Source organism: Pan troglodytes, chromosome 2 (genome assembly GCF_028858775.2).
Source record: "Pan troglodytes isolate AG18354 chromosome 2, NHGRI_mPanTro3-v2.0_pri, whole genome shotgun sequence".
Taxonomy (NCBI): Eukaryota; Metazoa; Chordata; class Mammalia; order Primates; family Hominidae; genus Pan; species Pan troglodytes.
This window is the reverse complement of record NC_086015.1, coordinates 36,550,654-36,574,850: the sequence shown is the minus strand read 5'-3', so window position 1 is coordinate 36,574,850 and position 24,197 is coordinate 36,550,654. Positions and strand designations below refer to the sequence as shown.

The 24,197-nt window shown below is 38.9% G+C and overlaps 1 protein-coding gene across 2 annotated transcripts in view; it reads left to right on the top strand.

Annotated features, from left to right (window-relative positions):
• Positions 1-24,197, top strand: part of DYNC1LI1 (dynein cytoplasmic 1 light intermediate chain 1) — a 44,775-nt gene that overhangs the window by 11,108 nt on the left and 9,470 nt on the right. For both annotated transcript variants that reach the window (XM_009444827.4, NM_001280462.1), the window contains 4 exon segments: positions 13,778-13,894; positions 14,637-14,867; positions 18,553-18,722; positions 22,520-22,613. In XM_009444827.4, coding sequence (XP_009443102.1) covers positions 13,778-13,894; positions 14,637-14,867; positions 18,553-18,722; positions 22,520-22,613 — 612 coding nt within the window.

Sequence of the window (24,197 nt, the reverse complement as noted above, 5' to 3'; positions counted from 1 at the left end):
TTGATATCTCAATTGGATAAGGAAGGGATATAGCACATTAGAATTCCCTGTCTCCTGATGTTCCTGATGCTGGGGACCGTGTCAAACAGTGGCATGCGTACTTGGGAAGTGTTCAAGATAGCTATTATCATTAAAGTATTATGTGTTCTTAATTGTTTTGCTTTGACTACTCATTTTTCACAATTCCTGTTTTTATTGTTATATTTTTTAAACTGCTGTATAAGTTACAAAGGAGTTGGGCTGGGCATGGTGGCACACGCCTATAATCTCAGCATTTTGGGAGGCCAGGGTGGGCAGATCGCTTTAACTCAGGACTTTGAGACCATCCTGGGCAGCATGGTGAAATCTTGGTCTACAAAAAATACAAAAATCAACCAGGCATGGTGGATGCACCTGTAGTGTCAGCTACTCAGGAGGCTGAAGTGGGAGGATCACTTGAGCCTAGGAGATCGAGGCTGCAGTGAGCTGAGATCTTGCCACTGCACTCCAGCCTGGGCAACAGAGTTGCCCTGTCTCACACACACACAAAAAAACTATATATATATGAGTTTTATTTCTAGTGTATTACTGATCAAGAAGTAATGGATGAAGCTGGGCACAGTGGCACACACCTGTAGTGCAAGTTACTCGGGAAATTCAGGTGGGAGGATTGCTGGAGCCCAGAAGTTCAAGACTAGCCTGGGCACCATAGACCCTGTCTTTAAAAAAAAAAAAAAAAAAAGTAGTAGTAATGGATGATAATAGTAAAGCATTTTAAATCCATCACTATAGAGATGGTCTGATCTTACTCTCCTCAATTTAGAAGTTGGGGAACAAATGGAATTATTTGACAGGTTTACACAATCAATAATGACAGTGTTGCAGTTAGAAATCACATTTCTAAGTCTTCACAGTTCTAATCTGTTAATTGTTATTATTATTATTTTTTTTTTGAGATGGAGTTTTGCTCTTGTTGCCCAGGCTAGAGTGCAATGGTGCGATCTTGGCTTACCACAGCCTCTGCCTCCTGGGTTCAAGGGATTCTCCTGCCTCAGCCTTCCTGAGTAGCTGGGATTACAGGCATGCACCACCACACCCGGCTAATTTTGTATTTTTAGTAGAGACGGGATTTCTCCATGTTGGTCAGGCTGGTCTCGAACTCCCAACCTCAGATGATCGGCCCGCCTCGGCCTCCCAAAGTGCTGGGATTACAGGCGTGAGCCACCACTCCCGGCCCCCTGTTAATTGTTATTATGAAGTTGATGGAGATTACATTCTATTGTTGAGTTAGAGATCTATCAGGGAGATAAAGCAGTATCACCCTGTACTGTTTTGGTGACCGTGTGTGGAATTTGAGATTTTCTTTTTTTTTTTTTTTTTCATTTTTAAAGAGTTGGGGGAATAAAACAAAAAATGTGTGACAGAGACCTATGTGGCCTGAGAAGCTTAAAATATTTGCTGTCTAGTCCTTTACAGAAGAAGTTTTCTAGCACCTGCATGTAGACATGAAAATTAATAGTATTGCTTTTATGAAATTGTTGTTGCTGTTTGAGACAGGGTCTTGCTCTGTTGCCCAGGCTGGAGAGCAGTGGTGCAATCACAGCTCACTACAGCCTCAGCCTCCTGGGCTCAGGTGATCTCCCACCTCAGCCTCCTGAGTAGCTGGGGCTACAGGTGTGTGCCACCATGCCCGCCTAATTTTTGTATTTTTTTGTAGAGATGGGGTTTTGCCATGTTGCTCAGGCTGTAATGAAATGATTTGTTTTTTTAAATATGCCCTCTTTAAGAAAACTTAGTATATAAACATGCAAATTTAGATAAAATATTCAGAAAATAATTTTAGCATCATCACCTAAAGGGTTCTTTATGGAAGGGCTTTCATCCAGTCTGTTTGAACAGGAACTCTCTACTTGCCTAATTGTATGTTTACAGATCGTTAACTATTTGGCTGCCAGTCTTAAAGCTGATGTGTCTGTTTCACTGCCAGCTGAAGGCCAAGGAACTGAAGATAGGTAGCTGGATTATTTCAAGTATCGTTTGAAACCCCTTTTCTGTACTTGCCACTTTAAAGGTATATTAATTGTGTAGAATAAAGTAAATTATTTTATTTTACTGGAACTATTAGGTGTGTTGTGTTTTCCAAACAATAACTTATAATTTAGTGACTTAATTTTTAAAATTGTTTGCCATTAAGCATTATTTTTATTTTTACTTCTATTTATTTATTTTTTTATTTTATTTTTATTTATTTACTTTTTTTGAGACGGAGTCTTGCTCTCGTTGCCCAGGCTGGAGTGCAGTGGTGTGATCTCGACTCACTGCAGGCTCCGCCTCCTAGATTCAAGTGTTTCTCCTGCCTCAGCCTCCCGAGTAGCTGGGATTACAAAGTGCCCGCCACCATGCCTGGCTAATTTTTTTTTTGTATTTTTAGTAGAGATAGGGTTTCGCCATGTTGGCCAGGCTGGTCTCAAACTCCTGACCTCAGGTGATCCACCCACCTCAGCCTCCCAGAGTGTTGGGATTACAGGCCTAAGCCACTGTGCCCAGCAAACCATGATTTTTAAACGTATCAGTGTCAAAGGACAGGCATCCTAAACTTTAACATTTTTTATCCTTCTAATTGTATAGGTGAATAAAGAGAAGAGGGTTCATGATGGAGTTTTTAGTATCTTCAAACACTGTCCAGCTTGGTTGTGGCAAGGCAACTAAGGACCAACCCTTGGTCCAATGGCTAGAAAAAGTTTTCCTAAGTTTAGTGAAGGAGGAATGTATTATGAGCTTACACTATTAATTGATCTGTTATTGATGAGAGGTGGACATTTGAGTTTTATATATATGAGTAATGAAGGATTTTAATAGATTGTGGTAAATGGCCAGGACAAGCAGTTACAGATGAAGTATATTATGAAAATAGAGATTGTGGTTGGAATCAAGAAATAGCGAAGTTTGGGCCAGATGTCCTGGCTCATGACTGTTATCATAACATTTTAGGAGACTGAAGTGGGAGGATTGCTTGAGTTCAAGACCAGCCTGGTTAACATAGGGAGACCCCATCTCTACAAAAAATTAAAAAATTAGCCAGGCATGGTGGCACACCCCTGTAGTCCCGATTACTTAAGCTGAGGTGGGGGGATTGCTTGAGCCCAGGAGGTTGAGGCTGCAGTGAGCCATAATTGTGCACTGTACCCCAGCTTGGGTGACAGAATGAGACCTTGTCTCAAAACAAAACAGAGAAACAAGAAGGAAACCCACAAAGCAACAAAAAGAATATGAAGGTTGGTGAAAGATCTGTACATAGGACATGGTTTCTCTATTTGGTAAGCAAGCAGTCTCCTTAAAAGCAAAGACTTTATGTCTTGCTGACTGTTAGGAGAACCTGCCTGAAGAGTATTCGTTGAATGCGGGGGACATACCTGACACACTTATAGACTGCTGGAAGAAACACACGTCTAAGATGACCCTCTGCAGTACAGTGTGCTATTCAGTCTGCAGTGTGCTATTGAGAGCACAAAGAGGGCACTTAACCAAACATGTGGAGTCAAAGAAAGCTTCCTAGAGACCAGAAGAAGATAGCGTTCTCCCAGGTGAGGGGAAGGGAAGAGTGTTCCAGAGAGAAGTGATGGCATATGTGAAGGTGTAGAGTTGGGAGAGAACGAGGCCTCTGACTAGAAGTTCCTGAAAGAAATTGTGTGTCTAGAGCCTAGTATGTTGGTGGGGGACATGGTGAGAGATGGGCAGGAAAGGTAAGGGAGCTTTTGTAAGAATGTTGACCTTTACATTTTGCCCTTTACCTGTAAGAACAGCAGGAAGACCCTGACGGGTTTTTTTTCTCACATCTTACGAAAATTCCAAACATACAGAAAAGTTGAAGGGATTTTACAGTTAATACGCATATATCTCAACCTAGATTCTACCATTAACATTTAATTACATTTGCTTTATCACATGTGTCCTGCTCTCTTACCCATTTTTAAAAAATGCATTTCAGTGTAAGTTGCAGATATCAGTACACTTTTCCTCTAAATACTTAAGCAAGTGTATCATTAACTAGAATGCCCTGATGAAGGGTCTTAAGAGAGAGAGTAGCATAATGAGATCGGTTCAGGAAGATCACTCAGCTGCAGGATGGGAATGGATTGGGGGGTGGTATATACTTAGTGAATGCTCACTTATAAGTGGTGTGTTAATAGAGTGAGGAGAAGAGAACTGGGAGGAGGCCAAATGTTAAGTTTTGTGCCTAAAGACATGAAAAGAGAAAAACAGTTTAACAAACAATATGATTGGAAGATGTGTATAACCCTAGAACAAGACTGCATCTTTGCAGATACCTCAGATCAGATTCCTGGAAAATAGGAGATAAAAAGTGGGATTTTGTTTACAGAACCTTTGTTTTCATTAGCTTTTCAGACCTTTTATGAAACAGATCTGTTTTCAGATGTTGCATTTGCCATCAAGACACATCATGTCAGACTGCATTTAGGTGTAAAGAAAGTGAAAGCTGCATAATCCCCTGAGGGGTCTTAAGAGGATTTTGAATTGAAGCTTAAGATGTATGAAAAGAAGAAATGGGCTTAAAATGTTTATAAAATATGAATGTTCAATTTTCAATTACCAGGGTCTGATGAGGTGGCTCATGCCATAATTGCAGCACTTTGGGAGGCTGAGGCGGGCAGATCACTTGAGGCCAGGAGTTCGAGACTAGCCTGGGCAACATGGTGAAACCCCATCTCTACTAAAACACAAAAACTAGCCGGGCATGGTGGCATGCGCCTGTAGTCCCAGCTACTCGAGAGTCTGAGGCAGGAGAATCGCTTTAACCCGGGATGCGGAGGTTGCAGTGAGCCAAGATTGCGCCATTGCACTCCATCCTGGGTGACAAAGTGAGAGTCTGTCTCAAAAAAAAAAAAAAAATTCAAAAATTTAAATTACCAGATGTTATTAAAGTTGATAAATGAGAGAGGAGGAAGAGTGGTTGATAGAAATTTTGCTCCCAGAAAGATTTTGTTTCAATAAATAAAATGCTTCCTGAAACATTTTAAGAACCTTCTTCCTGCCAAAGCACTGTGTGAGGTGGTCAGAATATTCTTGGGAATAAGTTTTTGTTTTTTCCTTATTCTGTTTACCTTAAGAGCTAAAGGGAGTTGTACCCTTGCAGAGGTTGACTTGGATTCTCTTGGGAGGCATGGATTATTCTATGCTACCACCAATCTTTGTGACTGTAGCCTTGGCCTCAGTTTCCCCATTTGTAAGAAGAGGGGATTTATTACAGTTCCTTGTAGCCCCAAAATGCTGTGTTTATGAAATGTTATTTATTCTCAGTGTGACCATTTCTAACTTGTTACAAGAAGTGAGAAATTTTGAAATCACAGGGTGGGGAAATAATCTGAAACTACTATGTTTAACATACTACATTTATTTGACCATATGCTCTTTCCTTTTTCAAATTTTATGTTGTAAAGTTTACTTAAAACACATCTACAAAGTACTGAATGTTAAGAGGAATAGCTGTCATCATTTAAAATTCTAGCAGAGAAAAAATTACCAGCATAGTAAAACAAATTTCTGGTACTTCAAGTTAGATTCACAAGACTAGGAACATATCCACCTGTCACTCAGAGGAAGTCCACAAAGAAGAGTGCATTCATTTTCTTTCTCTTCTGAAAATAGTAGAGATTCTTGGAAGTGGAGATAACTTTTTTCTTCAGAGAGTCATAATACAAAAAATAATAAACAGTCTTTTTGTTGTTGTTGTTGTTACATAGATTAGAGGTTTCTGTGTTGCCCAGGCTGGCCTCAAATGCCTAGCCTCGCCTCCTTGTGCACCAGGACAGCAGCCCTGAGCCACCATGGCTCTCAAACAGTCTTGCTTTAATGGTCTCTAAAGACACCAGCACTGTTGAGTATTAGGAATAATGTGCCTTGGCATTAAATTCCTATGAATCCAGACCTGGCTCTGTCATTTCCTACCTGTGTGAACTTGGATAAGGTACTTAACTGAGCCTCAGCATCCTACCTGCCAAATGGGAGATAATCACGCCCCTCAGAGTTGTTGTGTTAGTTACAGTTGGCAGGATACTCTTGCAGGTAGGCACTCTGTAAGTGTTCACTGCTGTATGCTGCTTGCTGCTTCTGTAGAGAGGGAAGTGGGAACCACTAGTGGCTCCATTTGACTAAGGTATGGGCGAAGGGACATAATTCTAGTCTTTAATATTTATTGTATGGAAACATGTTGACTTCATCCTTTTTGTGTCCTAGTTTTTTAGGCCTTTGCATTTCAAACTCATTAATATACAATATAGTTTTAAAATACTCTCAAAGTAGGTAAGGGGACGAAATTTGTATCCTGCATTTAGGGATTTGTGAAACATGGATCAATTTTTGGCTGCAACTGAATTGATAGCACTTTTTTATGGTTTGGTTTGGGTTTTTTGTTTTTGTTTTTGGGATAGTGTCTCACTCTGCTTCCCGGGCTGGAGTGCAGTGGCATGATCACAGCTTACTGCAGCCTTGATTCTCCCATGCCTGAGCTGTCCTCCCACCTCAGCCTCCTGAGTAGCTGGGACCACAGGTGTGCACCACCACACCTGGCCAATTTTTCTATTTTTTTGTAGATAGAGGATCTCCCTATCTTGACCAGACTGGCCTTCAACTCCTGGGTTCAAGTGATCCTCTTGCCTTGGCCTTCCAAAATGCTGAGGTCCATGCCCCGCCGATAGCTTTTTGTTGTTTGAGACAAGATGTGTCAGTGGCTGCTCTGTAGGAGGCTTAGAAGTATACATTTTAGGCCGGGTGTGGTGGCTCACGCCTGTAATCCCAGCACTTTGGGAGGCCGAGGCAGGCAGATCACGAGGTCAAGAGATCCTGGCCAACATGGTGAAACTCCTTCTCTACTAAAAATAAAAAAATTAGCTGGGCGTGGTGGCGTGTGCCTGTAGTCCCAGCTACTCGGGAGGCTGAGGCAGGAGAATTACTTGAACCTGGGAGGTGGAGGTTGCAGTGAGCCAAGATCGCACCCCTGCACTCCAGCCTGGCTAAAGAGGGAGACTCCGTCTCAACAACAACAACAACAGCAAAAGTATACATTTTGCTGTGAAAGGAGCAGACATAATAGGCACGTTTGTCACATGTGCTTTTTAGGTACTAGGGATGCAGCAGTGAACAAAATAGAAATGCCTATTTTTCTGGAGTTTGCTTTTGAGTTTGGAGGAGACTAAGTAAAATACATAGTATCTTAGTATGTTCAGTGGAAAAAAAAATAAAGAATGTTGGGAGGTTGTAATTCTAAATGAGATGGGGGAAGAAAAGGTGGGGGTCTCAGTGACTCATGCTTGTAATCCCAGTGCTTGGGAGACTAAGCGGAAGGAATGCTTGAGGCCAGGAGTTCGAGACCATCCTGGACAACATAGGAAGACCCTGTTTTAAAAATGAGTGAATGAATGAAGAAAGATAACAGAGTGAGACCTGTCTTTAAAATGAATGAATGAATGAATAGTAAATACTTGTTTGTAAGAAGGAATGAATGAATGAGGTGGTCAGGGAGGCCTACCTGAGGAGGTAATATTTAAGGGAAGGCAAAAAGGAGGTTAGGCAACATGCAGATATCTGAAGGAACTTTGTTCTAGGTAGAGGGAATAGTGGATATAAAGGCCTTGAGGTTGGAATCTTATATTAATTATGTAAGTCAGTGTTTTGGGGGAAGTGGCAAGATGATGATAATGCTTTGTGCATATTGAAATGTGAGGTATTCATGGGACATCCAGTAGTAATGACTAGTAAGTAGTTTGGGAGAAGCTGAGCCTTGAAGGAAGTCTATGGGTCACCAGATTTTAGGTGGAATTGAAGTCGTGGATTTGCAGTCTCTGGGAATTACATATAGAGTGAGAAGAGCAGAGGACTGAGGAAGGAACCCTAGGTAACAAATGTTGGGTAGGGATAGAAGAGCAGTCTGCAAAAAAGACTTAGGACCAAACACTTCAGAGGCAGCTGGTAAAGAGGATGGTGTTTCTGAAGTTATAGCCAGGCAGTCTTCTCTGACTTCTCTGTCTGCCTCTTCTCTCTGCCAACTCCCAACCAAATCAGCCTTTGAGTATAGTTGTCTCTGCCTCCATACTTTAGTTCAGAACTACCTCATTTTTTGCTAGGACTCCATTAATAGTCTATTGTCTTGTCTCTTTACTCCTAAACTTACTCTTGTCAGTCATTCTTCCACACTTTTCCATAGCACTCTTTCTAAAGTACCTAAACTGTGCCAGTGGTTCCTCATCTTCAGAATAGTCTGACCTTCTCAGCTTGGCATAAGATGCCTTTCATGATCTGGCCTCCACTGTTTGTTTTCACCTTTTGCTTCCTTTCCCCTTCACATCCTAAATTGCATGCATTCAAATTATTTGTCCTTCCTAGAAGGACGCTTCTTTGCTTCTGGGTCTCTGTATGTGCTTTTTTCATGTGTTCTTACTTCCTGGAATGACAGACTCTCCATGGTTCATTAACTGTACAAGATTTGACTAAAGTGTTACCTTTTCTGCAAAGACTTCTGACTTCCAAGTAAAACCAGGCTCTTCCCTCTGGGCTGACTTCCTGATTTGTTGCATATCTCTGGTGTAGTTGTAATGACAATATCTTGAAACTGTTTCGTATTTGTTATCCCCTTCCAATTTATGAGCTCTTAGAGGACAACAATTTTGATATAAGGATCTTCATATTCTTAGTGTTTGGCTTCGTTTAATAAATGTTTAATGCAGTGGTTTTCTTTTTTTTTTTTTTTTAATTTGCTGTTAAAATTTTTTTTACAAATTTAAAAACTATAAATAGAGATGGGATCTCACTTGATCACCCAGGCTCTTGAACTCCTGGGCTCAAGTGATCCTCCTGCCTCGGCTCCCAAAGTTCTGGGTTTGCAGGCATGAGCCACCACATCCAGCCATGGAGTGGTTTTCAATGTGGCTTCTGTACCAGCAGTATCAGCATCTCTGGAAACTTGTTAGAAATGCAGATTCTTAGGCCCCACTCAATATTTACTGGATTAGAAACTAAGGGGGTGGGTCCCAGTAATCTGTGTTTTAACAAACTTCTCAGGTGATTCTGATACCTTATAACAAATCCTGCAGGTGATTCTGATAGTTCTAATAGTTAGAAAATTATTAATTCGTCCAGTGAAACGAATGATTGACAACATTCACAGAGAGGAATAAACTCTGATGTTATGATAAGTGGAGGAGAACCCTGTTCAGTCTTTAGAAAAAGGAAACAACCATGCTGTAGTGATGGCTGCAAGAAATTAAAATCGGAGCCTATATAGTTAGATTGACAGTTTTGTTTGTTTGTTTGTTTGTTTTGAGACGGAGTTTCGCTCTTGCTGCCTAGGCTGGAGTGCAATGGCGCAATCTCAGCTCACTGCAACTTCCGCCTCCCGGGTTCAAGCAATTCTCCTGCCTCAGCCTCCCGAGTAACTGGGATTATAGTCATGCACCACCACACCTGGCTAATTTTGTATTTTTAGTAGAGACGGGGTTTCTCCACGTTGGTCAGGCTGGCCTCTAACTCCCGACTTAAGGTGATCCACCCGCCTTGGCCTCCCAAAGTGCTGTGATTACAGGCGTGAGCCACTGTGCCCGGCCAATAGTATTTTTGATGTCATGAATTCAGGCTCAAAATCTGTTCTGAATCTACTAACTTAAACCTTTAGAGATTAGTTAAACTAAAAGGAAGACACAAGCTTGTTATTGAAAAAATTACTCATAATATCGCCATCAGAGATAACCAAATTATCAATGATTATTTCTAGATAATATGATTTCTATTCTTTTGCTTATGCATGAGATTTTCTGCAGCTACGTATTTTTTATTTGGAAGCCTTTATATTTAAGTAAGTTGAAATATTAATATTTTAAGAAATAAGTTGAAATAAACTCATCTGAAGTTTTTACCCTTATGAAGGTGTCTTTTCACTTTTTTAAAACTGACAAAAATTGTGTATATTGTGTACAATATGTTTTGAAATGTGTGTACATTGTGGGATGGCTCAATCAAGGTAGTGTCTTTTCATTTTCTAACATTTAAAATGGGAATTAAAGAAATAAGATAAATCCTGGGTCATATTATATGTAGTTTTACTTAACTAATTACTGCTTATTTTTATGGATCTGTGTATGCTTTACAAAATACTTATTGAACATTGTGTTGTTCAGTAAGCTTCTGTTATAAGGCTGGGCACTAGGTTTTTACTTACAGTGCAAAACATTGTTTTTGTGGGATAATCCAAATCAAGTTGATATCATTGTAACTTAGAGGATTTCTTTCAGGAAAGTAGCCTGTCATAAGAGTAAAAACCTTAAGAAATCTTGATTCTTTTCCTAGTTCTAGAACAGATTCAGGCTCCTTTTAAAGGAAGATATTCATAGATCTCTTCACATGGTGACTTAAATTATTTTTATTATATAAAGTCTAATGCTTGTGTCTGCTGAGGCAACTAGATATACTTATTTTTTTTGGCTTATAGTTCCCAAATAACTCCAAACCCCAAAATTATAAATTAAATGTACTTATAAATTAAATGCCATAGAAACTATACTGATTTATAAGTACTTATAAATTAAATGCCATAGAAACTATAGAACTTGGTAAAATTCAAATTAGGAACATCAATATAACAACTGATGTTTTGCTGAAATTAAATGCCAGTGTTGGGTTTAGTAATAAAAAGAAATATTTTTATATTTTATTTTTTACTGGTTATTTCCATTTTAAGCATTTTAAACATGATCATTATGGGAATCATTGTCATCATAGATATTACTGTTTTTAAACCTAATGTCTTTTTTTGATGGGCCAGTTTAATGGTACATTGTAAAAATAGTACTGAAAAATACAAATTTAATGTCAAATTCTTTTTTTAAATTAGGTAAAATTGTATATATTTACAGTACATGAAGTTTTAGAATATATATATGCATTATGGAATGGCTAAATCAAGCTAATTAACATATGTATTACCTCACATAGTTGTCATTGTTGTGAGAACACTTTAATCTCTTGGCATTTTTCAGTACAGCATATTGTTAATAACTGTAGTCACCAAGTTGTACAATAGGTCTCTTGAAGGTATTCCTCCTGTCTAACTGAAATTCTGTAACCTTTGACCAACATCTCTCTCCCCAGTTGCCTTCCCTACCATGGCCCCAGTCCCCCGGTAACTACTGTTGTGTTCTCAACTTCTGTAAGATCAACTTTTTAAGGTTGCATGTATGAGTGAGATCATGGAGCGTTTGCTTTTCGGTGCCTGGCTTGTTTTATTTAACACAGCAGTCCCCAGTCTTTTTGGGCACCAGAAACCAACTTCATGGAAGACAGTTTTTCCATGGACTGGGTGGGGACGTTTCAGGATGAAACTCTTTCACCTCAGATCATCAGGCATTAGTTAGATTCTCCTAAGGAGCATGCAGCCTTGATCCCCAGGCGTGCGCAGTTCACATTAGGGTTTGGGCTCCTATGAGAATCTAATGCCGGCACTGCTGATCTGACGGGAGGTGGAGCTCAGCGGTAATGCTGTCGCCTCACCTCCTGCTGTGTGGCCTCGTTCCTGACAGGCCATAGACTGGTACCGGTCCACAGCCCGGTGGGTTGGGGACCCCTGATTTAACATAATGATGAACCTTCCAGGTTCATTCATATTGTTGCATATGATGGAAATTCCTTCCTTCTTTGAGGCTAAATAGTATTGCATTGCGAGTATGTGTGTGTATAATATATATGTGTGTGTATGTGTATACATGTAACATATACACACACATATATATTATACATACACATACCCACAATGCAATACTATTATGTACATATGTACATATACACACATACACGTACCAGATTTTCCTTATCTATTCATTTGTTGATGGAGTTGATGGACAATTAGGTTGATACCATATCTTGGCTATTGTGAATAATGCCGCAATGAACATGGGAGTACAGATATCTCTTTAACGTATTTACTTCCTTTGGATTTCTTACTGTCACCTTTTTTATTACCTATTTAAGGTTACACTTATTGCTGTGAAGTATTAGAAAATGTTTCATAAAAAGAACCAGTCTGCCTGGTGCAGTTGAATATGGAATTGACTGCTCTGGGATACTTTGAATTTGGCGTGCCTGTGTGTTGACTTTCTTTTCTGTTCTGTCTGCATCACTTGGCTTCACCTTGGCCCCAGTAGGATTATAAACACCATTGCAGAGGTGGGCACTGCAATCTTGTGGCAGCATTCAGATATAAAGACTTAAGACATATTTTTTTTTTTAGCTTAACATGGAAATGAAGACAATTTTTAAATTCTTAGAGAACTCATAGATCTTCAGGAATAAGTCCTTAGATTCAAGCAACTCCAGTTTTATATCTATAAATACTATTACTATGATTCTAGTAAGTCCATGAACAGTAACATGTAAGTAGCATTTAAATACTCACAATATTAAAAAGCCCTCACCAAAACATTGAACAGCTAGCCTAGTTTTGTTTTGTTTTGTTTTGAGACAGAGCCTCACTCTGTTGCCCAGGCTGGAGTGCAGTGGCGCGATCTTGGCTCACTGCAACCTCTACCTCCCGGATTCAAGCAGTTCTCCTGCCTCAGCCTCCCGAGTAGCTGGGATTACAGATGTGCGCCACTGTGCCCGGCTAATTTTTTGTATTTTTAGTAGAGATGGGGTTTCACCATGCTGGCCAGGCTGGTCTGAACTCCTGACCTCGGGATCCCCCTGCCTTGGCCTCTCAAAGTGCTAGGATTACAGGCGTGAGCCACCGCGCCTGGCCTAGTTAGGCTAGTTTTAAACCTTTTTAAAAAATACTTGTGTCAAATTTAAATCACGTGATTTTCTGTCATTAATACTTTTAAGTCTATTTTTAATTTTTGTCTGTTGTACATCCCCCCTACACTTTTTCTTGCCCAACTTGTTATCCCCATTTTCTCACCATCTCTCCTGCTACGTATTTATTATGGCTTCATGGTTCTGCTAAAGGTCACAGTTCCCTGTCCTGATGTACAGGGAACTGATTGATGTGCCATCCTTCCCCCTTGATTGGCCCTTAGGTGGACATATAACTCAAACTGGGCCAATTAAGAGTCTTTACCTGAGGTTCTTCAGATTGAAAGCTAAGAGTAAGAGTCTTTTATTCCTTGTAGATTAAACTGGGATGACATGAGAGTGGAAATTCCTGAAACCTAAGGTGTTTCACTTTACCTTCTCATCTCCTGAAAATTATCCATAGAGGAAGTCATTTGCAATAGGATAGGACAAGATTTAACAAGACTGGGAGAGAGAATCCTGGTCATGATGGAGTCTGCATCTTTTTTATCTTTTTTTTTTCTTCAGACAGAGTCTTGCTTTGTTACCCAGCCTGGAGTACAGTGGCACAATCTTGGCTCACTGCAACCTCCGCCTCCCAGGTCCAAGAGATTCTTCTGCCTCAGCCTCCTGAGCAGCTGGGATTACAGGCATGCACCACCACGCCTGACTAATTTTTCTACTTTTAGTAGAGACGGGGTTTCACCATGTTGGCCAGGCTGGTCTCAAACTCCTGACCTCAAGTGATCTGCCTGCCTCGGCCTCCCAAAGTGCTGGGATTACAGGTGTGAGCCACCATGCCCAGCCAAGTCTGCATCTTTGATACTGTAGCTGCTCCATTATATTTCATCAAATTGCCTTTTTGGTTGAAGCTAGTTCCAGTTGGGTTTTTCACTTGGTACTAGAAAGCATCCTTAAATAATCGGTGTTAAAATTTATAAGATTTATCCTTTTTTTACATATCTAGGTGAAGATGGAGCTGGAAAAACAAGCTTAATAAGAAAAATTCAGGGAATAGAGGAGTATAAGAAAGGAAGAGGATTGGAATATTTGTACTTAAATGTGCATGATGAAGACAGGGATGGTGAGTGTCATTTGTAACATAAATTTCTGAAGTCTATTTTGAGGTGCACTGCCATTCACATTAGTCTTTGATTTTTTTTAGTGTGTAATTTTTTACTAGAAGTTCTGTGATGTCATGCTGGTCAAGAAATAGCTATGTTTAGCCATACTTTTATTAATTTGGGATTGGGATTCATATATGATACTTTTAAGCATCTTAAGGTATCCTGGTGTGCAGATACTTCTTTCCTGCCGTACTTGAAGAATCTCAGTTTTTCAGTTCATCTTCCCTCAGATAGTGATTGTTTTGTTGACTCCCATTTCACTTTCTAATTTTCTGATAAAAATATTATCTACTCAGCTTTTTTATCTATCAGCTATTTTTTCTTCTGTAGATCACTTGCCTTCTCATTTTTGTATATGATATCTTGAGTATGCATATCTCTATGTGCTGATGGTAAAAACATAAACAAGTTATGCATCCTCTGGTTTTGGATTAAGAAATATGAAGTAGAGGATGCTACAGTTAAGTCATTTTAGGCCTTTAGATAAATTAGCAGATGGCCTAAACAGTTGAACTTTACTGGCAGTTAAGTCATTTTCGGCCTTTAAATAAATTGGTAGATGGCCTAAATTGTTGAACTTTGTCAAAGCCAATAGCACATCTCCTGTGGAGATGCACTAAAATACCAAGTGGTACTGTTAGTTGGATGATGAAATGACTTAATCTTGTTGCCTTGGTTACTTTGTTTTGTCTGTTATAGATCAAACAAGATGTAATGTTTGGATCTTAGATGGAGACCTATATCACAAAGGCCTCCTTAAATTTTCACTGGATGCCGTATCTCTGAAGGATACTCTAGTTATGCTGGTTGTTGACATGTCAAAGCCTTGGACTGCTTTGGATTCTTTACAGAAATGGGCAAGTGTTGTTAGAGAACATGTTGACAAACTGAAAATCCCTCCTGAAGAAATGAAACAAATGGAACAAAAGTGTAAGTAGTCTAGAAACAGTAATGTAGGTTTCAAATACAAAATGTCTTGGCTGACTTTAATCATTAGGAATTTTTGACTATAAAAAAGGTTTAATGAAGTAAGCATATTGTAAGTACTTTTTTTTTTTTTTTTGGAGACAAGAGTCTTGTTCTGTCACCCAGGCTGGAGTGCAGTGGCGCAATCTTGGCTCACTGCAACCTCTGCCTCCTGGGTTCAAGTAGCTGGTATTACGGGCGCCTGCCACCATGCCCTGCTAATTTTTGTATTTTTAGTAGAGACGGGGTTTCACCATATTGGCCAGGCTGGTCTCGCACTCCTGACCTCATGATCCACCCCACTCAGCCTCCCAGAGTGCTGGGATTACAGACGTGAGCCACCGGCCCAGCCTGTAACTACTGTTTTTAAAATTCTCTTTAGATGATGTGCTAGGTTTTAATATAGTTTCAAATTAGAAACATAAGACACAATGGTAAACTGTTTAGTAGAGATGCCTTTTCTCCTTGCCAAAAAGCTGTGTGTGTTCATTTTGGAAAGTAGCTTTGCAGGGTGAAAAGATTGAATCTTTCTTCAGCTGCTCATTTTCAGCAGTTTCATTTTTTAATTCGTAATCTTACTGACCTTGTCAAAATGAAATGTGCCTAGAAAGATGTTGACAGTATACATACAAAGATATTAAAATGGTTTTATGATTTATAAAGTACATATTTTGTACATGCCTATGTGAATTGGAGATTTTTATGGGAATTATGAAAATTGTATGAGTCATTTCTAACAGGTTGTAAGCCAGCAACATTTTTTATTTTTTTTATATTTATTTTTGAGTCAAGGTCCCACACTGTTGCCCAGGCTGAAGTACAGTGGCACAATCTTGGCTCACTGCAACCTCTGCCTCCCCCAGCTCAAGCCATCCTCCCATCTCAGCCTCCTGAGTAGTACAGGCACGTACCACCATGCCTGGCTAATTTTTTTTATTTTTTGTAGACATAGGGTTTTGCCATGTTGCCCAGGCTGGTCTTGAACTCCTGAGCTCAAGCGATCCACCTTGCTCAGACTCCCAAAGTGCTGGGATTACAGGCATGAGCCACCACGTCCGGCTGCCTGTAACATTTTTTAATGTCACTCAGAGTTCTTCATTTGCCAATATTGTGCTTTGCATAAGAAAATACATAGGTGGGCCAGGCGTGGTGGCTCACGCCTGTAATCCCAGCGCTTTGGGAGGCTGAAGCAGGTGGATCACGAGGTTAGGAGTTCAAGCAGCCTGGCCAAGATGGTGAAACCCTGTCCCTACTAAAAATACAAAAAAAAAAAAAAAAAAATTAGCCCAGCATGGTGGCGGGTGCCTGTAATCCCAGCTACTTGGGAGGCTGAGGCAGGGAATTGCTTGAACCCAGGAGGCGGAGATTGCAGTGAGCTGAGATTGCAGTGAGCTGAGATTGCGCCACTGCACTCCAGCCTGGGCGACAGAGCAAGACTCCGTCTCAACAAAAAAAAAAAAAAAAGGAAATACATAGATGAACTCCTTTGTTATTATTCACTGACAGTAACTTTTAAAGAAAAATTGACAGCTTGCTGGAATTTATGTGTAAGAAAACAGTAAAAACTTAAAATGTATGTAGTAAATCATTGAAAGAGATGTCTAAATGCTTTTAATTTTTTTTTTTCTGTTTACTATTGCCTGTGGAGTTTTTGTTGTTATTGTTCTTCCCTAAGTCTAGATTTATCCTAGAGTAGTAGTTGTTGAACTGTGGTTCCCTGGACCAGCAGCACCAGTATCAGTATAGCTGGGAACATATCAAAAGTACACATTTTTCACTCCCCATCCTGGACCACTGAATTAGAAACTCTTGAGGGTGGAAACAGTAATCTGTGATGTAACAAGCCTTTGAAGTGATTCTGGTGCATGATAAAATTTGACAGCCACTATTAGATTACAGCCTCTGATCTTAAGAGTGGTAGTCACCAGGGCTGCTAAGGGTACATACAGACCCCTGTGTCTCTAGAGGAACGGTGCCCAGCTGTTCGGGATTCCCTATTCCTTGACCCCATGTAAATTCAGAACAGTTTTCCTCCATATGAGTCAGTCTTCATGATCCAAAGATCTGGCTCATAATTACTTTAAGAGAAAACACACATTTTTTTTCTAAGTAAGTAATAATGTACATTCTTTGTTTTTTGAAAATTGAAAATAGGGCTGGGCGCAGTGGCTCACGCCTGTAATCCCAACACTTGGGGAGGCCAAGGCAGGTGGATCACAAGTCAGGAATTCAAGACTAGCCTGGCCGATATGATGAAACCCCGTCTCTTCTAAAAATACAAAAATTAGCCAGGCGTGGTGGTGGGCGCCTGTAGTCCCAGCCCCTTGGGAGGCTGAGGCAGGAGAATCACTTGAATGCAGGAGGCGGGGGTTGCAGTGAGTGAGACTGCACCACTGCATTCCAGCCTGGTGACACAGTGAGCCTCCATCTCAAAAAAAAAAAAAAAATTGAAAATAGCCGGTCACAGTGGCTCACCTCTGTTATCCCAACACTTTGGGATGCTGAGGTGGGAGGATGGCTTGAGCCCAGAGTTTGAGACCAGCCTGGGCAACAGAGTGAGACCCCATCTCTACAAAAATAAAAAGTTAGCCAGGTGTGGTGGCACATGCCTGTAGCTACTCACTCGGGAGGTTGAGCCAGAAAATCACTTGGGTCAGGGCTATAGTGAGCCATGATTGCACCGCTGCACTCCAGCATGGGTGACAGAGCAAGACCCTGTCTCTAAATAAATAACTAATACTTTTGTGTATTTTTCCCAGTATTTTTATTTCTAAGCTGGAATCATACGTTGGCCTTCTTTTATTTATGTATCTTTTAATGTTACTATTTCCTACAACGTTAAATATTCTTTGAAAACTTGACATCTTATGGTTGTGTATAATTTTTTCTCATATACTATTTTAATCCTATGCTATAGACAGTTTGTTTCCAAATTTGTTTTGCTTTTATACATGAAGAAAAGAGTTACGTGGAAATCCCCATGTATGTGCATCACTGATTGTGCCCTTGAGAATTCCTAGGGGAGTAATTACGGAGTCTAAACATACATTTTCAAGTCTCTTGATACATTCACATTTACTTTATATTTTTTAGTGACAGTTTTGACAACCTTGCAAATAACTCCTAAAAACTGATCAGCACTGGTAGTATTTCATTAAGTTGTACCAGAGTTACAGAATGAGCATGGCCCAAGATTGAGCCTAGGTAAAAAAGGAGAGACCTGAGTGAAGGGTTTAGTGAAAGAAGTTAGTATTAGAAAATCATCTAGACTATCTTTTAAGTTATGGGATTTTTTTCTCCCACATTTATTTTTCTTTTATCCATACAGTGCTCTTTGTGAATTAGAGAAGGTAGAGAGACAAAACTAATTGTGACTTGACCAAAATATTTTGCATAAATTGAGCCAGGTCTAGATAGAACCCTACTTTGTAGAGCCATCCCATGCAGTAGTAGTATTCTGTCTCCTAATTATTAATGTGGGTCCAGTGTTTGTATATTCTCTTTGAAATAGGTTTCTCAAACCCTTTTTGTTTCTTCTCTTACACAAGACTAAGTATAAATTCGAGTAAATTTTATCTTTAGATTATGGCAAGAAAAGTTACCTGCTGAAATAAAGCAATTTCTAAATTGTGTTTACTTTGATTTTCAGTGATTAGAGACTTCCAAGAATATGTAGAGCCAGGAGAAGACTTCCCGGCTTCTCCCCAGAGAAGAAATACTGCGTCACAAGAAGACAAAGATGACAGTGTAGTTTTACCTCTGGGTGCGGATACACTTACACATAACTTGGGCATTCCAGTACTAGTAGTTTGCACAAAGGTTAGTTTGCTTCCTAGGGATTCTGCAACTGATATTCACTGAGGATGAACAACTGTTTTGTTTTCCAGGTTTTTTGGAGTTAACACATTAGTTCTCCTAGATGATTTTTTGTTAACAAACAAATAATAGTTTAAAGTATTTAATGATATTAACATGTTGCTTTTGTGGTCTTAATTATAGTTTCTTTGAAAGAAAATGTTATTTCAAATACTTGTGATTGAATTTCATTTTCATAATTCCAATTGAACTTCGTTGTATGATCAATCAGTTTAGTAGAAATAATTACAGGTAAAATGATAGTTTATTGGTTTTTATAAAATTATTTTTCAACATTAATTTTTTTTTTTTTTTTTTGAGACGGAGTTTTGCTCTTGTTGCCCAGGCTGGAGTACAATGGAACAATCTCGGCTCACTGCAACCTCCGCTTCCCGGGTTAAAGCAATTCTCCTGCCTCAGCCTCCCTAGTAGCTGGGATTACAGGCACCTACCACCACTCCCACCTAATTTTTTGTATTTTTAGTAGAGACGGGCTTTCACCATGTTGGCCAGCCTGGTCTCAAACTCTTGACCTCAGGTGACCCACCCGCCTTGGCCGCCCAAAGTGCTGGGATTGCAGGTGTGAGCCACTGCACCCAGCCTCAACATTAAATTTTTATATATTCTCTAATATCAGAGGATTATATACTTAAAGTAGACTTTTAAACATGTAGCAGCACTCATTATATAAAGTTGACATGCAGTCATCAAGGGTTTCTGTTTTTTAAAGAGGTTCTGATAGGACCACTATTATCAAAATTATATTATTGGTTATTTCACTGTATATATTTTGTAATAAAATTAAGTTTCCTTTAAAAATAATTAATAGAAGGCTAGGCGTGGTGGCTCACACCTGTAATCCCAGCACTTTGGGAGGCTGAGGCAGGTGGATCACAAGGTCAGGAGATCGAGACCATCCTGGCTAAAACGGTGAAACCCCTCCTCTACCAAAAAAAAAATACAAAAAAATTAGCCAGGCGTGGTGGCGGGTGCCTTTAGTCCCAGCTACTCAGGAGGCTGAAGCGGGAGAATGGCATGTACTCGGGAGGTGGAGCTTGCAGTGAGCCGAGATCGCGCCACTGCACCCCAACCTGGGCTACAGAGTGAGACTCTGTCTCAAAATTAAATAAATAAATAAATACATAAATAAAAATAATTAATAGATCAGCTGGGCGTGGTGGCTCACGCCTGTAATCCCAGCATTTTGGGAGGTCGAGGTGGGCGGATCATGAGATCAGGAGATCGAGACCATCCTGGCTAACATGGTGAAACCCCATCTCTACTAAAAATACAAAAAATTAGCCAGGCATGGTGGCGGGCGCCTGTAGTCCCAGCTACTCGGGAGGCTGAGGCAGGAGAATGGCGTGAACCCGGGAGGCAGAGCTTGCAGTGAGCTGAGATTGCGCCACTGCACTCCAGCCTGGGCGACAGAGACTCCATCTCAAAATAATAATAATAATAATAATAATAGATCAATTTCATGTTCTCCCCACTTGGTCCTAAGTGTGTGTTTTTACTGTTCGTAAGTCATGGAATAGTTAAGAAAATGACAGAACATAAGTCCTTTTGAGACCTGAAATTAATGCCTTTTATTATGTAAAATTTGCACATGTAAAATTAAAGGAGGGTATAGAATTTATTCATTGTTGGAGTAAAATTGATTAAAAAATCTAAAACCTAGCTTAGGTTTTACTTTGCTACAAAAATTATCCATAACAAAGGAATGGAGTGACGGCACTTAAAATAATTAAGTTAAAGTCTGCCATCTGCTTTCAAATGGTGGTTTTGGTATAGTTAGTTGTTACATACACCTTTTCTGTAAAACACTATCTTAAAATCTCACACTGAAATCCTTCTGTGTGCTTTGTTTTTTATTTTGTTTTGGTTGGTGAAGAGCTGTTGGTTTATTGGAAGTTGGTTCCATTGGTTCCGTCAGCACTACTTGCCTTATGAAAAGCAGTCTTATTTTCCAAAAGAAAAATGTTAAGCTTAAAGGGTCCGGAATCAGTATCAAATGAGTCATAGAGTCATAACATTTTCAAACCAGAATAGATCATCTACTGTATTTCATAAAATCTAAGACACTATCAGATGTATTTCAGTTTATGAACTTTTAAAATGTATAGGGGTATGGAGAAATGTGTGTTTCCAAAGGGAGAGAAGTATGGTGGTTCAACGCCATCAGTTTAAAGACTCCGGAAATGGAGATTTCTCTTAGTCTTAGAAACTTAGTCTCTCTAAGTTTCTTGTCTTAAGTCCAGATCCTCTGATTTCAGTTAAAAAAAATTTTTTTTTTTTTTTGATATGGAGCCTTGCTCTGTCACCCAGGCTAGAGTGCGGTGGCGCAATCTTGGCTCACAGCGAGCTCCGCCTCCTAGGTGCACGCCATTCTTCTGCCTCAGCCTCCCGAGTAGCTGGGACCACAGGCGCCCGCCACCATGGCCGGCTAATTTTTTTGTATTTTTAGTAGAGACGGGGTTTCACCGTGTTAGCCAGGATGGTCTCGATCTCCTGACCTCGTGATCTGCCCACCTCGACCTCCCAAAGTGCTGGGATTACAGGCGTGAGCCACTGCGCCTGGCCTTAAAATATTTTTATTTAATACTAAACCACCATGCCTTTCCAAAAGTGTCAATAAGTCAAAGTATAATAATTATTTTTAATCATTTGAAATCACTGTCAGTATTTGATAAAATGGGCAATGAAATGCTCCTCATAATTATATAATGAGACTCTGTTCTGTGCCGTATATATGTTTTTATTTTCGTTTTTGTGGAGAGTTTTGCTATGTTGCCCAGGTAGTCTTGAACTCCTAGGCTCAATCCTCCCGCCTCACCTTCCAAAGTAGTACAGGCACATACCACTGCACCCTGTTAGGTTTTTTTTTTTTTTTTTGCTATTTTATATATATATATAAATTATATATATATAAATTATATATATATATAAATTATATATATATATAAATTTTTTATATATATAAATTATATATATATGTAACAAAAAAATTACATAGCAGATTTAACCCCAAACTAATATTAGGTGTAATGACCATTATTAAATGTTTATTTTTATATTTTACACCTGCAATTCAGAAGGGTTTTGGTGAAATTATTTGGATGTCGTGATGTTTGAACATGCCTTCTTTGTATTTTTCTTAGCATTTTTCTGTAGCAAGCAGAATTCAGAATTGTCTCATTGATTGTACAGGTGGCATTTCAAAAATCAGTTGTAGTTTCCTTATTTTGTTATTAGTGAGATTGTAATAAGAGTGAATAAAAGCACCAGAAAAGAAATTAAGGTCACTTGAGAATTATCAGATAAACACAGGAACAAAGAAGAAATGGTGAGAAGTAGAGACTCCCTGGATATGCAGAAGTGTTTTATAAAACTAAAATAGATGTTAGATTTTTTAAAACTTTGTTCCAGGTTATAAGTAGTTGAGTTAGCAAGGATGATTTCTTAGAACAAGCTAGGCTTGTTATTCTTCCTTCCCTTAGGTACTAAAACTTTGTCTTTGGTGTTCTGACCAGATTTAACATTAACGTTGAAGTTAATGCTTTTTAAAAAGATAAAATTATCCATTAGTCCCTCCAACTAAAAGTTCATAGGGTACTTGATATTCTGTGTCCTGCTGTTCATTCACCATATCAGAGTGGTACTTTTATGATGTTCCCCTATCTAGAATTCAACTGTTTAAATTACTATATTTAGTTTTGATTATTTTAAATGTATTATTTTTAATTATTTTAACTTAACAGTGTGATGCCATTAGTGTATTGGAGAAAGAACATGACTACAGAGATGAACATTTTGATTTTATTCAGTCACATATTCGGAAGTTTTGTTTACAGTGTATCCTTTTAAATACATTTATTGATTCAGTGTACCACTTTACCTGTTTTTGTTTTTTGAAGTTAAAAGAATTAAATTGATGGACTTGAGAAATTCTGTAAACATTTCTCCTTCTGTCTCTGGTTGGAAATTTCATTTTAGTTCCCAAAGTATTTATATTTGGATATTTTGAGATAGAAAAGCAAATATTGAAGTATGTTACTTTGATTTGCTGTGTTTAAAGTATGCTTAAGAAAAATAATTACCAATTGTATGTGGAAAAGTCTAGTAAGCTGTATGTAGTTATGAACATATCTGATTAAAAAACTGTATTTATTGGTGGGTGGTAGGACAAGGTCAGTATTGTGTTTTTTGTGTTTTCATTTTTAATTTGTTTAGTGTGTTGTCATCTTCTCCACATATAGCCTAACAGTGGTTTCAAAATCTGGCTCTGCCTATCTAGACATATTGGATTGGAGTATTCCAAAGTGAGGCTGGAGAATCATCTAAACTTTAGAAACCTTCCTGGAAAATCTATCATAGAAAGTCTTGTTAATCTAGATTGCAAGGATTAGGTGAGCCAGTGAGTAATAATTACAGCTAAAATAGGGAGAAAATGAAGGTTAAAAGTGAGTACTTTTTAGAGACTTTACTGTTGAAAACTTAGTTACACCTTGAATGCACTGAAGAGTAAACTCACCAACCCTCTTGGATCAGATATTTTGCAGTTGCATTCCCCAGCCAAAGTTTTTGAGTCTGAAACATAATGAAATGATTATTAGGAATAGATAGTAATGAGTAATACACACGTTTATGGTGTCTACAAATTATAAATCATTTTCATTAGTGGGCATTTAATTTAAGGACCACTTAAAGAAAGGCTGAATAAGATCACTTGACACTGATAGTTTCCCTTTCCCCTTTTCTCTTCAGTTCTTTCTCTTTATGGGCCTTTCTCTTCTCATGTCACCAAATGGCTGAGTTGGTTGAGTTAAAGGGTACTAGTCTACCATAATGTCTTCAAAAATAAAATAAAAAGTGAGGGTAATTGTAGTGTAGGTATCTGTAGCCTCTTTTTTATGTTATCTTTGGGGATTAGAAAATTTGAGAGTAAACAGTCTCTTTAATCATTTATTTAATGCTATACTTAAAAATGTAAATACAGAAATGTAATCAGAAAGGAAGCTTTCTACCAAAATAGAGACAATTAGAGCCAGTTGATTTTAAAAGAATACAAAATGTGAGAAGTCATCTCAAGATAATGAGGTATGTATTTATCAGTGACAGTGACAGTTCAAAATCACCTTTATTTTATTAAATTTTTAATTGCAATGTAAGTTTTTCAGTTACAGAAATCTTCCAAATTATCATAATTTGGTTTTCATTTTGGGGAAGAGCATTAATGCAAAGTTAATACAGTTAAACTTTTGCCTAAGATTATGTTTGTCTCTACCATGTTAAAGTTTCGTATCAAAGTAAGTTTAGTAAGTTGTATTTAGCAATACTGCTTTTAGGTTTATAAGCCTCAGGTCATGTCCCAGAAAATATGAGTATCCCAGTTAAGAAGTTAGACTGTACTCCCAGCATTTCCCCCTTGGCCTAGGT